Source organism: Colletotrichum siamense (assembly GCF_013390195.1).
Source record: "Colletotrichum siamense strain Cg363 chromosome Unknown KSG_Cg363_contig03, whole genome shotgun sequence".
NCBI classification, from domain to species: domain Eukaryota; kingdom Fungi; phylum Ascomycota; class Sordariomycetes; order Glomerellales; family Glomerellaceae; genus Colletotrichum; species Colletotrichum siamense.
Window position 1 is genome coordinate 3959247 of NW_023501016.1, and position 12479 is coordinate 3971725.

A 12479-nucleotide genomic window follows, 5' to 3' on the forward strand; every position below is an offset into this window, starting at 1 on the left:
GGGGGTTTGGGTTGGAGAAAGGGCGAACTTTCTGTGGAACCAGTACCAACGTGGCAGTCAGCACAGCCTTCCCTCCAATGGAACCTTTGCATCGACAGTACCAGCGCCTCCTCGCTACTGTTCTGACACGCAGCAATTGTGCATTAGCACGTCTTGCGGGATTGGCCTCCTGTTTCCCCTAATCTCTCTGCGTGGGGAAGTGAGACAAGGCATTTCGCAAGGCAGGGCGCTGAACGTCCCTACGGTCGGAGCTCGCGATGTGATGCCTGGCATGGCGCTCATCTGGCGGTCGTGATTGCTGTGCATCAGACCTTGGAGTAGTCGCAGATGATGTAGGCGGGACGTCAACTCATTAGCCGTAGCTCATACTGGTGGGCAGTAGCGGACATGTCCGATATTGATGCAGCAAATCGGATGCCGTTTGGTGATATCCCGGCATGAACCAAATTCACCATGATACTCCCCCGTGCCTCCGAATCGTTATACGACCCTGATGGCCAGCCAAAGATTCCAACTTGAGAGACATTTACGAGCTTGAACAGCCTACTTCCGGAGCGTTTCGTCCTTACGCGGTGCCTCTGTCTGATAGCGACAGATGGGGAGCGTGTTAGTCGCTGAGGGCGTCTTCTAGATATCGTTCCAGACTTTACAGTCTCAGTTGACACCGGCCCGCGATAGTCTTTACCGATTAACAAGGGCGGTCTCCAGATTCCCGGGACTGGCAAGGGGCATCCTAAGTTTCGGGTTGGTGGCTGGAATTGACATGCTTTACCGGCGCATCCCTCCCATACCAGCGGAGCGGCCACAGGGTCCGAGACGGGTTGGACGACCGAATGTGATAGAAGAGTGCGCCAATCAATGTCCACCATAACTGGAAAAGAGAGTGAGACGCACCTCCGCGTCTCGGACCCTTAATGGGGCCTCTAGGGTCATTCCCAGGCGGAGAGGTAGGGCGCAGCTCGAGATGGTGTCGAGCGCAATATTGCCGTCAAGCATGCCGGGCCCAGTAACGTTCGCTGAAGCGTCGACAGGGCTGAAGAAGATGCAGAGAAGGCGCGCAATGGGTCATGGACCATGTTTGGAAGGCTTCTATGCGTTGATGATGGGGCAAGTGGCTAGGATCGCAAAGCGGAGTGGGTGAAGGAGAGAACGTGACTGTTGACTGATGGCTGAGCATTGGCGCTAAGGCAGGCGATATGTAGGCATATCCAAGGGTTGTTGAAGTGCGGTCATTGGATGTAACAAGGAGGCCGCCCCGGACAGTAACTCTAGGGGGCATGGTGGTCTTTTTGCATGGCGGCAGGCAAAGCAGGGCATCAGTGACGCTCTTTGGGAATTGTAGGGCTGAGATGGAGGGTGCAAGGTCGTCTCGAGAGGCCTGGCCGAATGATGAGTGCATCTGAACCCCAGCGGAAGCGGGCCGGAATGGGTTGCATGTGGCGCAGCTGACAAGGCCAGCAAGAGCGGTGAGCAGGATGCTGCAAGCTTTCGATTGATAGGAAAATTCATTACTTTGACGAATAAGAGATGGGAGTGTTGATATTGAGTCGACCGTATAGAAACTTGACGGTACTTGAGCTGAGATGAAGTGTCCCTGCGTCGATGCGACGGCCTGGATGGTTAGTTGCATGGACAACGACAGCGATCAGGACACCTTACAGGAGAAAGTAGTACACCTTCCAATGGCGCCTTGGGTAGGGTCGTGCGAGGATCTCGCATCTGAGACCACAGAGCATCCGGATATGTGTTTCTCTTCGTGATGTTGTAAGTGGCCAAGATGCGGTTCTGTACGCTTGACGCGCCATGTGCAGCTCGTAGAACGGCAGCAAAGAAGCTTCGGATTGCTGGGGCGCCCCACGAACGCAGATGAAATCATTGGAAACAACAAGTTGATGAAATTTCTCGACCGTCTCCGGGATATCTTCCAAAGACTGGTGTTGTTGTGAAATATGACAGAGGTTATTCTGATGTAAGGTCGGCCGATACTGAGGTAGGTGTTCAGCGTCGGCGGGCGTCCAGGGCGGAGCCGACAGTGACATGAGCATTTGCGGCCATCGCAGGCTAGCGGGAGCTACGGCCTAGGCTCTTCCTTGGTTTTCCTGCTAGACATTACTAGACAGGAACGAATTGCCTAGCACGAGCCTGAGGAAACGGGCCGCTCGCATCCATCTGCCAATGAGCCGCGTTAGCTTTGCTCCAGATCAGGAGAAAAGTCGTTCCTGCTATGGGGGCCACGGGGGAAAGAGGCGCACTCGTGCAGTTGCCATCTTTGCGGACCATCAGCCATGCAAGCCAAGACCGGCCTGTGCCTCTTCTGCAAGTCACTGAGACTGACTCAAGGAGCGGACGCGACCTTGACATTGTTTCCCGCTGACAAAGCCAATTCTTCAAGCGGTATGGCGGCATGGCATGTTGATTCCGAAAGTTGTCATGCGTTTACTTCTTCTGGCCTGTTGGCAATTGCGAGACAACGGCCATGTCATTATGGGGTTTCCAAGCCGGTGGGGTTGCCTGAAGCGTTCACGATGGTCGAGACCAAGACGCTTGTATTGCCCGGTGACGGGACGGCCCTTGGTCCTGCCAATGCTTGTTTCTTGCTCTTCACGAGGAGACAAGACAAAATTGCATCAAAATCAGGCGTCTGAGAGACGCGCCGTTTGCAAATGTTCATCACGAGGAACCTCGCCCGGTCTGGATGCCTTGCCGGGGGCCTTTCCAACGATATTTCCTCGTGTAAAGCATTGCTTTCAGCATGTCCAGTCCGCCGCCCCACAGACGTCATCTTGGCCTTCGCGATTTTGAAGGAAATCGCCGTCAGGTGAATAGGCCGAAAAGAATTTCATGAGCGGAGGAGATTGCGTATAAAGAAAATCGAAATTCAGTCGTTGTGAGAAAAATAAATGGAAATTCCCTGAGCTATTCAGCTACCGCCCAGATGTCGTCCTTCAGCCTAGTCACCATCCTCTTGGTGTCCGGCCTCCGGGCCCTCGCTGCCGCCGTACCGAGTGCAGTGCTTGACGGCGTCATCCCCGGACAGTATATCATCCGTCTGAAGCCCGGTCTTCAACCTGCTGAATTCGAAAGCCACATGGTATGGGCGACGGGGGTACACAAGCGCAGTCCTGGACGGCGGGACACCACCGGCATTGAAAAATCATTCAACATCGGCGCCTTCAACGCTTACACCGGTAGCTTTGATGATGATAGCATTGCTGAGATCGGTGCTGGAGAAGAGGTGCTATCCGTCGAACCCAATCGCATTGTAGAACTCGACGCCTTTTACACCCAGTGGAATGCACCTTGGGGTCTTACAGCCTTGTCTTCGCCAAACCGCCTGCCAGACTCGAGCGATACCGGCTCATACGTCTATGACAGGTCGGCGGGGGAGGGCGCGTTTGTGTACATGCTTGACACAGGCGTGCAAATCTCGCATCCCAACTTTGGCGGCCGCGCCGTTAGGGGCTACAACGCGCGGCCAGAGGAGGCATTCGATGACCTCGGCGGGCATGGAACCCACACCGCAGGTATCGTGGGGTCTCAGACGTATGGCGTGGTAAAAAAGGCGACAATCGTGGCTGTTAAGGTCCTAGCGGGCGGTGTAAGTGCGAATCCTTGCCGCGTCTGACAACCGCAAGTCTTGATCGGCGCTAACAAAAGCGCCACCACCAGGGCTTGGGCACTGTTGATACTGTTCTTGACGGGTACAACTGGGCTGTCAACAACATCACGCAGACGCCAGGACGACTGGGAAAGTCTGTCATTAGCATGAGCCTCGGTACTGGAGCCCGTCCCTCTGAATCCTGTCGGCCCCATAATTGACATCTTATTTCAGGCTTCACCGTCAGCTCGCAGACGTCGGCTCTCGATGACGCAGTGAAAGCTGCGTATGATCTTGGAGTCGTGACTGTAGCTTCCGCGGGTAACTCGAACCAGGATGCAATCGGACGTTCGCCTGCAAGGGCGGAACAAGCATTCACAGTCGGTGCGGCGAACTGGGACCGGACCCGGGCGGCGTTCAGCAATTATGGGTCTTCGGTCAAGATATTTGGGCCCGGAGTCGGCATCAAGTCCCTTGGTCTCAACAACGGATACGCCACAATGTCTGGTACATCGCAAGCTGCGCCTTATGTCGCGGGCCTTATCGCGTACCTGATGTCCAAGGAGGGTCTCGCCACCCCCAAGGCAGTGTTGGACAGAGTGAAGGAGCTGGCGATCGATGGTGTGGTGCAGGACACGAAAGGCTCTGAGAATTTGCTTGCATACAACGGCCGGCAGGGCGTCATCCAAGGCGTTGCCCGCAGAGCCAAGAAAATTCGGTTGGTGGTGTAAGCCTACAGACACAGCGGTGCGTGTGACGATTGGTTGACCGAGGAATGACGCAGATGCGGCATGGGCCGACGATCAGCCGTGTTGAAGAACGTCGAGATGATGTCCGAGAAGGACTTTGAATGGTTTAGCGGCGAGCCCGTAGAGCTCGCGTATCATATCATCAAGAGTTGCTTTGAATCTGACTCCAGCAACGTGGACCTGACTGGCTGCCTCACCAAGACACAATAAAATGACCTTACGGCACTCGTGAAAGGTAACTGCACTCGCCAGAGTTCTGATTCCGTAAGGCACGTTATTTAAAGCGGCCGCTTGGTAAGCTCGTAAGTCCATGCCGGCCCCAAAGCGGGACGGGATTGATTGTGAGCGGCAGAGATGATGAGTGGTCGGAGGGAAAGTACTGCGTGAGAGTTGGGAGCTATTGGCAGCGGCAGCGGGTGTATTCTCCGTTGGCGGCCGGAGGTTGAGGCGTACCGTGTTGTATGTAGGTGTGGTCTGTCGAGAAATGCGCACGTGCGGGTGAAGGTGCAGGCATGGGGCATCATCGGTGGTGGCATCTCGATACCCCCTGGTCGCTCTCCACTTGCCGTTTCTCTCTCCCCTGGTCCATGTGGTCGTTTCTGATGAGTCGTCCCCAAATGATCTCTGGAGACACATTTCCTGCAGGGCTTAGCCGCCGGGCAGGAGGGAGACTGCACAAACAAACAGCATAGCCACGAACGCCCAAGCCGTGCATTGTGCTAACTTGCTTCTGGAGTCATTAGTTGAGGAAAAGAAACATGGCCGAAGGCGTCGCCGACGCTATGCAGTAGGCCGAACGGGCGGGAGGGAGACGGAGGCAGAAGCGAACAGGCCGGGAAGGCGAAGGACGGAGAGATGCACAAAGAGGGCGAGCTCGGCGAGGAGAATGTGGTGAAGACCGAGAGAAGTGGTGGTGGTGGTGGTGGTGGTGGTGGTGAAGGGCGAGGGTGCTTGGTGGGAGTGAGTGCGAGGGCGAAGACACCACGACCATGGAGGGAAGGAGTGGGGTTCGAACTGGAGGAGGGAGATCTGGAGACACACTGAAGGTGCAAGGTGCAAGGTGCAAGTGGACCGTGCTCTTTCCTTTTCCCCTTCTTTTTGGACTGGAGCGTGGACCGGCCGGCCTGGCCCTTCTTCGGATGCTGTTTCTAACCAGGAAGTCGCTGTCACCGCACAACGCACTTTCCCAAATCTCCTCCACGTCCTCGCTGAGGCCACCTCATGTCGAGGTATCCGTAGGCATGAAGCATTCATTCGGCAAGAGGCGACGTCGTCCACGTCTCCTAGCCGCTTTTCTTTTTCCTCTTGGCTCTAGCTGTCTGGCTAGAGGCACCTTAGCTCCCCCCTTCAGCAATGTACCTCGAACGGCGTCTCTGCCATGCAGTACACGCAGTGCCGCAGTACCTCTCCCGTCGCACCAGAGGCACAACGACGAGTGCGGAAAGCGTCAGGTACCGATTGGGGCAAGTTCCCAACCAAAAAACCAATAACCCGCCCAAGTATCCTCTCCCACCCTTGCACCTGGCCGGGCCTAGCACAACGGGTAAGGTACCTCCCGAGGCCAGTCGCCAGAGGGAAAGGTACGGATACCGTCAGGTACCTTGCCCTCTCATGCTCAGACGGGACAGACAGCTGGTGTCCCGTTACACCAAACCACGTACGACTGGCAAACTACTTGTGAGACGTCCAGTTTCCCCTCGTGCTCGCTGCTCGTTCAGCGATCCTCTTATGCTGGCTGGAGAAGGATGATGATGCATATGCTCGCTCATTCATGTCATTTTCATCTGGTATCTCTTCGTTCAGCACATCTCAGTTACAGACACCAGAAATGCCTTGTCTGCTTCGGGTCTAGGTACGGCATGGTACGCACCACGCACCACGCAGCACGGCGGCCGGACGCCTTGTCTCGCCTCCCACTGCCCTGGAGGATTGCATTTACTTGCCCGCCTACCTCACCTAGTAAAGAACAAACATTACTGCCACTTGTAGGAAACAGAGACGGGCCAAGCGCCGGCCAGACAAGATGGACGGACAGTGCTCTCTGTATTTGTACAGTACAAGACGACGAATACTCGCAATAACTATCAACCCCCGTCCATGTCCGACCCCGACCCCCGACCCATCTCCATCGTGCCAGTTCCAACTGTCCAGTCCTTTTGTGTCCCATCTTTCACTGCTCTTGGCCAAGCTTGGGTGTGTTAGTCCCTGTTGGTTTGGCCTGGTCTCGACAGATTCCTCTCGGCACCTGTTCTTTTCACACAATTGCTTTCTTTTCATTCTTCAACTAGCCATCCATTCCGCGGGTGCCTTTGCTCGCCACTATCGGCCCTCAAGATAAGTCTTTGCGACGACGCGACTTCTGCCGTCTCCTGAATCACGTTTGCCATCCATCATAAGCATCGCGGATCCCTGATGCCCATCTCCAGCATTTCGATGCTACCTCATCCCGTCAGCCCGCCCATCGGTACATGCTCTACAACGACGACAGCCTGGGAAGCAGCTGCATGCATTGCAGTGCAGTACAGTACAGTAACGTCTCCCTCAAGCCCGGCGTGCTGCTGGTAACTGTCACTGCTTGAGATCTGCCTATAAACTGGCGGCACTTCCCTCCACCATCACCGCCGCACCACACCATAATCGAAGAAACATCCCGGTCCACGTCTGCTGCGTCTGCTGCCCAGTACCAAGCCTCCCTCTAGCTCCTAGCTGCCTACGACCTCCACATCGCAATTCATCCCATCGCTTGGCTTCCTCTCTCGTGGATCTCGGTCTCCCCCTACCGCTACCACACCACGCATCACGCACCACGCACCACGCACCAGCATTCAGACACACCACGAAGACAGTACATTCGGCTCCCCCTCACCCCTGGTCCTTGTGGACCGAGCTACTGCGTAGTGCTTGCTGCTCCATCAACCGCCAGTGGCCAGTGGCTTGTGTTGTACCTGCTGCGAGTGTTGCGCCGCCGCCAGCTACGAGTGCCCAGGTCCACGCTCACACGCCTTCCGCCAGCCCTATATTACTCTATCGTCCGTCGCTCCCGGCCCCCAAACTCCTTCCCGCCGCGAGTCTCTTTCAAGCCCTGTCATCGCGCATAGAACCAGCAAAAACACACACACATACACTCCGAGCCTTACAAGACAAACGCTCCCCTCTCGGCGCTGGGGTTTTCATCATATAATCAACCAACGCTGCCCCCGAGTTGGCTTCTCCACCGCTCTTGGGCCTCGATCTCCATCGCTATCTCGACTTTCTTCTCCCATCCTTACCACGGCCTTAGTCATGTAAGTGTCTAGCGAACGAACCGAGGGATGACCCCGTCTCGTAGCAGATCCCTCCCCGCCGGGCCTGTTCCCCGTTAAGGCCGACCCTACGCTAGGCTTGAGTGCCCTGTCTAACCGCCGAAATCACAGACCACCCGTCATCGCGCCGACCCTTAGCGACCCTCTCCCGCCCGCCCACCTCGTCCGAAGAGCTCGCGATTTCCCTGCATTCCGTCCAAACTCCTATTTGCTTCAACTCTACCACCGCAAGTCGTTCCTTGCTACAATCGGACGAAATACATATTGTGCGGCCCCGAGCCCAAGGCCATGCATGCGTATGCGTATGCGTGATCCCTTCGGCTACAATTCGCACTCCCCCTAAATTCCCAACAATGTCGTCCCCAAACCAAGCCGATGCCAACTCGGCAAACTCAGTGTCTTCGTCCAGTCCGACCTCCGACTCGCAGCAAAAGCCCAAGAGGGCGCGAACCAGCAAACCCAAGGTCAAGACAGGTTGCAATAACTGCAAGTACGTCACGAATCGCAGGCATTCCTTTCCTCGGAGAACAGCTTCTAACTTCTATCCTCAGACAACGGCGCATCAAGTGCGACGAGAAGAGGCCTTCCTGTTCCCAGTGTGTTCGCTCCAAGAAGATTTGCACGGGCTACCCACCGCCGAGTCGCAGCGCAAGACCTCACGAAGTTCTCGCCATTGCGCCAAAACCTCTTCTGGCTGCTGCCCCGAATGGCGGGCCTCCCATCCGCTCATCAATCGAACTACCGCCTCGGAGAGCCCAGAAGTTGCAAGCACGACGCACAACGCCCCCTCAAACACCCGACTCTAGCGCCTCTGTTACACTTTACCGCCCAGCGGGCAATCTCCAGCTTTCTCAACAGGAGGGACTCTATTTCCAACTCTTCCGCTTACATACAGCGAATGAGCTGTCTGGATACTTTGACTCGGTGTTTTGGACTCGGACCGTTTTGCAGGAGTGTCACTCCGGGAACGCAATTCGCCATGCAGTGGTCGCGCTAGGTGCTTTGTACAAGACCCTTGAACAATCATGCGAGTCTCCGCCGGGATCGCCGTCCGATTCGTTCAGTCCCGCGGACGGGGCATATCGCCACTGGGAAGTGGCAGTCAAGCAGTACTCTGAGGCTATGAACTCTTTAGTCGATCTCAGCCGCGACCAAAAGTCTCACCGCACATTACTCATGGCCAGCGTGCTTCTAGCATGCTTCGACTCCTTCATTGGCGACCATAAACAGGCAATCAGGCAAATTCAAACAGGCCTTGGTTTGTTGGAAAAGCTCCGAGCTGAACGGAGGAGATCCTTCCTAGCCGTCTCTGAGGAGCCGGTCGAGGAGGAGCTCATCACCATGTTTACCAGGCTCGCGATCCAAGCGAAATCATACGACATGGCGTTCCATTTCCCAGAGCCGTTCGTAATCCGACTGACCCCTCAGAATCCCGAATACCCGCAGTCCCCGCCATCAGATGCTGGCAGCTCACCGTCATCCATGAGCTCTAGCTCCATGCCTGAACAATTCTTTACTCTGATGGAGGCGCGCAGTGCCTGGGACAAGCTTCTCGAGAAAATGCTTCGATTCACAGAAACTCTTTTCATCTACCAAAAGTCGACTGGCGCGAACGGGCCAATGGGAATCCTGCCCAAGTCGTTGAAGCAGTACGGAATGAGTTTCAAAGGCCAACTCGACGCTTGGTCTGAGGCTTTTGAATTTCTACTCGAATCTCGCACAGCTCCTGGCGTCAGTCATCATGAGAAGGCCGGAATCGCTGTTCTGAAGATGTTCCAAATCATGAGCCAGATACTATTTCTCATGACTTATAGCGACAGTGAATCACAGTTCGATCTATTCCAACCTCAGTTCAAGGCTATTGTCGACCTTGCCTCGGAAGTAGTGGGTGACGAGGAGAGACGAGCAGCGGCAAAGAGATGTCCCGATCCCGCTCTCTGCCCTCACCGACATGGCCACTCTCCGGACATCTTTGGCGGCAACGCATACAGCACATTTCACATCAAGCCCAGCTTTAGTGCCGATCTTGGAATCGTTCCCCCTCTGTTTGTGGTGGCTACCAAATGCCGTCACTCAATCATTCGACGCCAAGCTATCCAGCTTCTGAGCAGCAGCGCTCGCCGGGAAGGCATGTGGGACAGTGAGTTGACGGCGCGCATTGGGCAATGGGTTGTGAATATTGAGGAAGAGGAGGACAAGATAACATCGCCGCCGCCTATGATGGGTCATTCGAATGGCAGTGCCAGGCAAGGCTCAGTCGACTTCGCTGAGGATGTACCTCTCGGGCCTGGTGGCAACGCTCGTTGGGACGCTCGAAGGGACAGCGTCATTCCGGGCCTCATGAAGTCGAAGCGGTCCGTTCCTGAGGAGAAGCGCGTTATGGTCCGCGCCGTGGACTTTGATCTGAGGTCGAGGTTTGCCAACTTACAGGTTGGTACTCGCGGCATCATTCCTGGGTCGCCAGACCTTAGATCCCGGGTGACCAAGTTGACGTGGTGATTGAGAAAATGGTTTTGGCTACACTTGTCCAGGGACGGCGTTCTGGTATTCTGCGATCTTATTCTTGATATACCCCGGCGATTTGCGAAGCACAGAGGTTGATATATCCCCCAACTCATCTACCCCATCTACCAACCATATCCATGCTATGATGACTTACGACTGGGGAACTGTTTCCTAAGGAGGGTATAGAGGGTGAAGAGAGACGATTTGGCTGGCTGGCCAATCTGGATATGAAGCAGTGCCACCGCCAAACAGAGGCGGTAGGCAGCTGCTGCATGTGATGGGAGTTTGGGCCATGGAAACGAAGGGTCAAAACTTGGACTGCGCAAGCAATAATAGTCCCGAAAATATATTGCCTGTTAATATCTATAACGTACATGTTCATAATGTTATGAGGCCGCCAAACTTGACAACTCCAAATCTTTTGGTCTCGATGATGTTGAGGAAGTTTCGAGCCCACCCAGTAGAGGGTTTCACAATACGAGAAAAAGCTTGGTCTCGATGATATTCATCACACAAATCTCGGTTCGATCAGACTTTTGAGGGTTAGCTGGCTCAACTCAGACGATATCCTTCAAGAGAAGAGGATGCTGTCCACTTTCACATGCGACGATTCCATCCGTGTCCAGTGGTGTTAAGCAGCAACGGCAACACCAAGTCCATCTAGCTTCGCATTACTCTCAAGACGTCCTCGGTCAAATAGAGGCTGATATTGACAAGCTGCCGCTCAACCTCGTGCGAGAGACCGGTGACCAACTTCATGTTTTGCAAGTACCGGAGTGTACATATAGCATCATGGCTTGGCAAATAGGGCAATGCTGACTTGGAGAAGAATCCATAGGCACATGGTCAGCTTTCGTCACGCTTGCTTATCGCGAGAAATGGCTTGCAACGAGTCGATGATATTTGCTTCTCAACAGCAAATGACCGAAGACAGGTTTACCTAGGGCTAAGACCTGTTCAACTCGCCATACAAGGCTCACACGACGCGTCTTTGGCTTCGGTTGTTATGATCAAAGCTAGTTGACCACGGAAGAAAAATGTGGCGTCCGACAAGGGTTCTAACTTTGGTCGAGATCAAGCTTGTTTGAACATGTTACCCTGGTTCCAATTGAGTTCATAGCCAGAGTGTGTACTTAGTCATTCTCGGAACGGAAAAGTCTGCGTGATCGGGGACCAGAAAGCCGGTCCGAGACTTGTCGACAGGAACATATGTTATTTGTTTAATTACAAGAACCAATGAGTGTACCTTGTTCACCCCCTGAGTGTTCACGTGCGTTTCCCGGCAACGCCAACCTGGGATGTTGCTAGTTAACTGGAGATCGAAAATCATCATGGTTGAGGTGTTTCTGAGTGAAGGCACTTCGTCTACGCCTCCCTAGCCATTCATTCTGCGTGCTTGCAGAAGAAGATGTTGTGAGAATCATGCCGCACATAATCTACGAGATTTCCATACCGTCTAGAAGTGATCGGTGTTGACTGCGGTGTAAACAAAAATTTTTGTCGTGGTGACATCCCGTGGGTGAGGGGCGGTATGACCCTCTTACTACCTACCCACCGACTAAAGTCGAGATTCCGTCCTCCGGCTCGTATTAGTGCCGTTCACGAAGATCTCTTTCTGCCATGATCCCAGGAATTGAGATTGACAATATTTTCAGAAAGCCCTTCCCTTCCTTTGACCTGCAGGGATATTGTCCCAAGGTTTGTTTACATCCTCGAGAACTCAGCTGTTACCAGACGAGTGAAGGAGCCTCTTGCACGTTGTCTCTCTCAACTCTTGCAACTGCCTGCTCTGCCTGCAATCACTCATCACCTCTCAAACTGAACATACGACTGTCAAGCCCAGCATCCTCAATGTCAAACATCGTGAGAATTTGGCAGAATCTCACAGAAGCCGCGACCAGCTCAAGTCTCAACGCGAGAGGGGACAACATAAAAAGGCAACCCCTCAGTGGACCTCACTTGGTCATGGAGAAAAACAACAAACTGCCAATGGTGGTTAGCACGAATTCCGCATAACAAAAGTTGGCAGCGGTCTCCTGGTAAGGCCAGGGCGGATACCGGTGCAATTGCCGCTGGCTTAGGCAAAAAGAAGAAAATGTTCTTCGGGGCACGACCGAATTTTTCACAAGATTGAGTGTGACTGGCGATCAAGAAGGCACCGGGTGGGAAATTGATGTGGGGGAATCACAGTTGTGGACTTGGTACAAGTTGGTAGATGTGGGTTAATTAGAAGAGAGAGAAAAAAAAGTGAGCGATGTTCCTGTAGCAGCCACAGAGAGGACCCGCCCCAGGGTCTTAAAAGGACCCCTGATTTTCTGCAACGCC

General features: G+C 54.2%; 2 protein-coding genes across 2 annotated transcripts; both read left to right on the forward strand.

Annotated features, from left to right (window-relative positions):
* Positions 1-2935: 2935 nt before the first annotated feature.
* alp1-2 (Alkaline protease 1) lies at positions 2936-4557 on the forward strand (the record flags this gene model as incomplete). The annotated part of the gene is made up of 4 exons (XM_036636890.1): positions 2936-3598; positions 3670-3775; positions 3833-4325; positions 4383-4557. 4 exons carry the CDS (start codon positions 2936-2938, stop codon positions 4555-4557), a joined length of 1437 nt encoding a protein of 478 aa, XP_036497709.1.
* A 3445-nt stretch (positions 4558-8002) lies between these two features.
* On the forward strand, positions 8003-10148 carry atnN-7 (Aspercryptin biosynthesis cluster-specific transcription regulator atnN; the record flags this gene model as incomplete). Its single annotated transcript, XM_036636891.1, has 2 exons — positions 8003-8139; positions 8201-10148. 2 exons carry the CDS (start codon positions 8003-8005, stop codon positions 10146-10148), a joined length of 2085 nt encoding a protein of 694 aa, XP_036497431.1.
* Positions 10149-12479: the final 2331 nt, after the last annotated feature.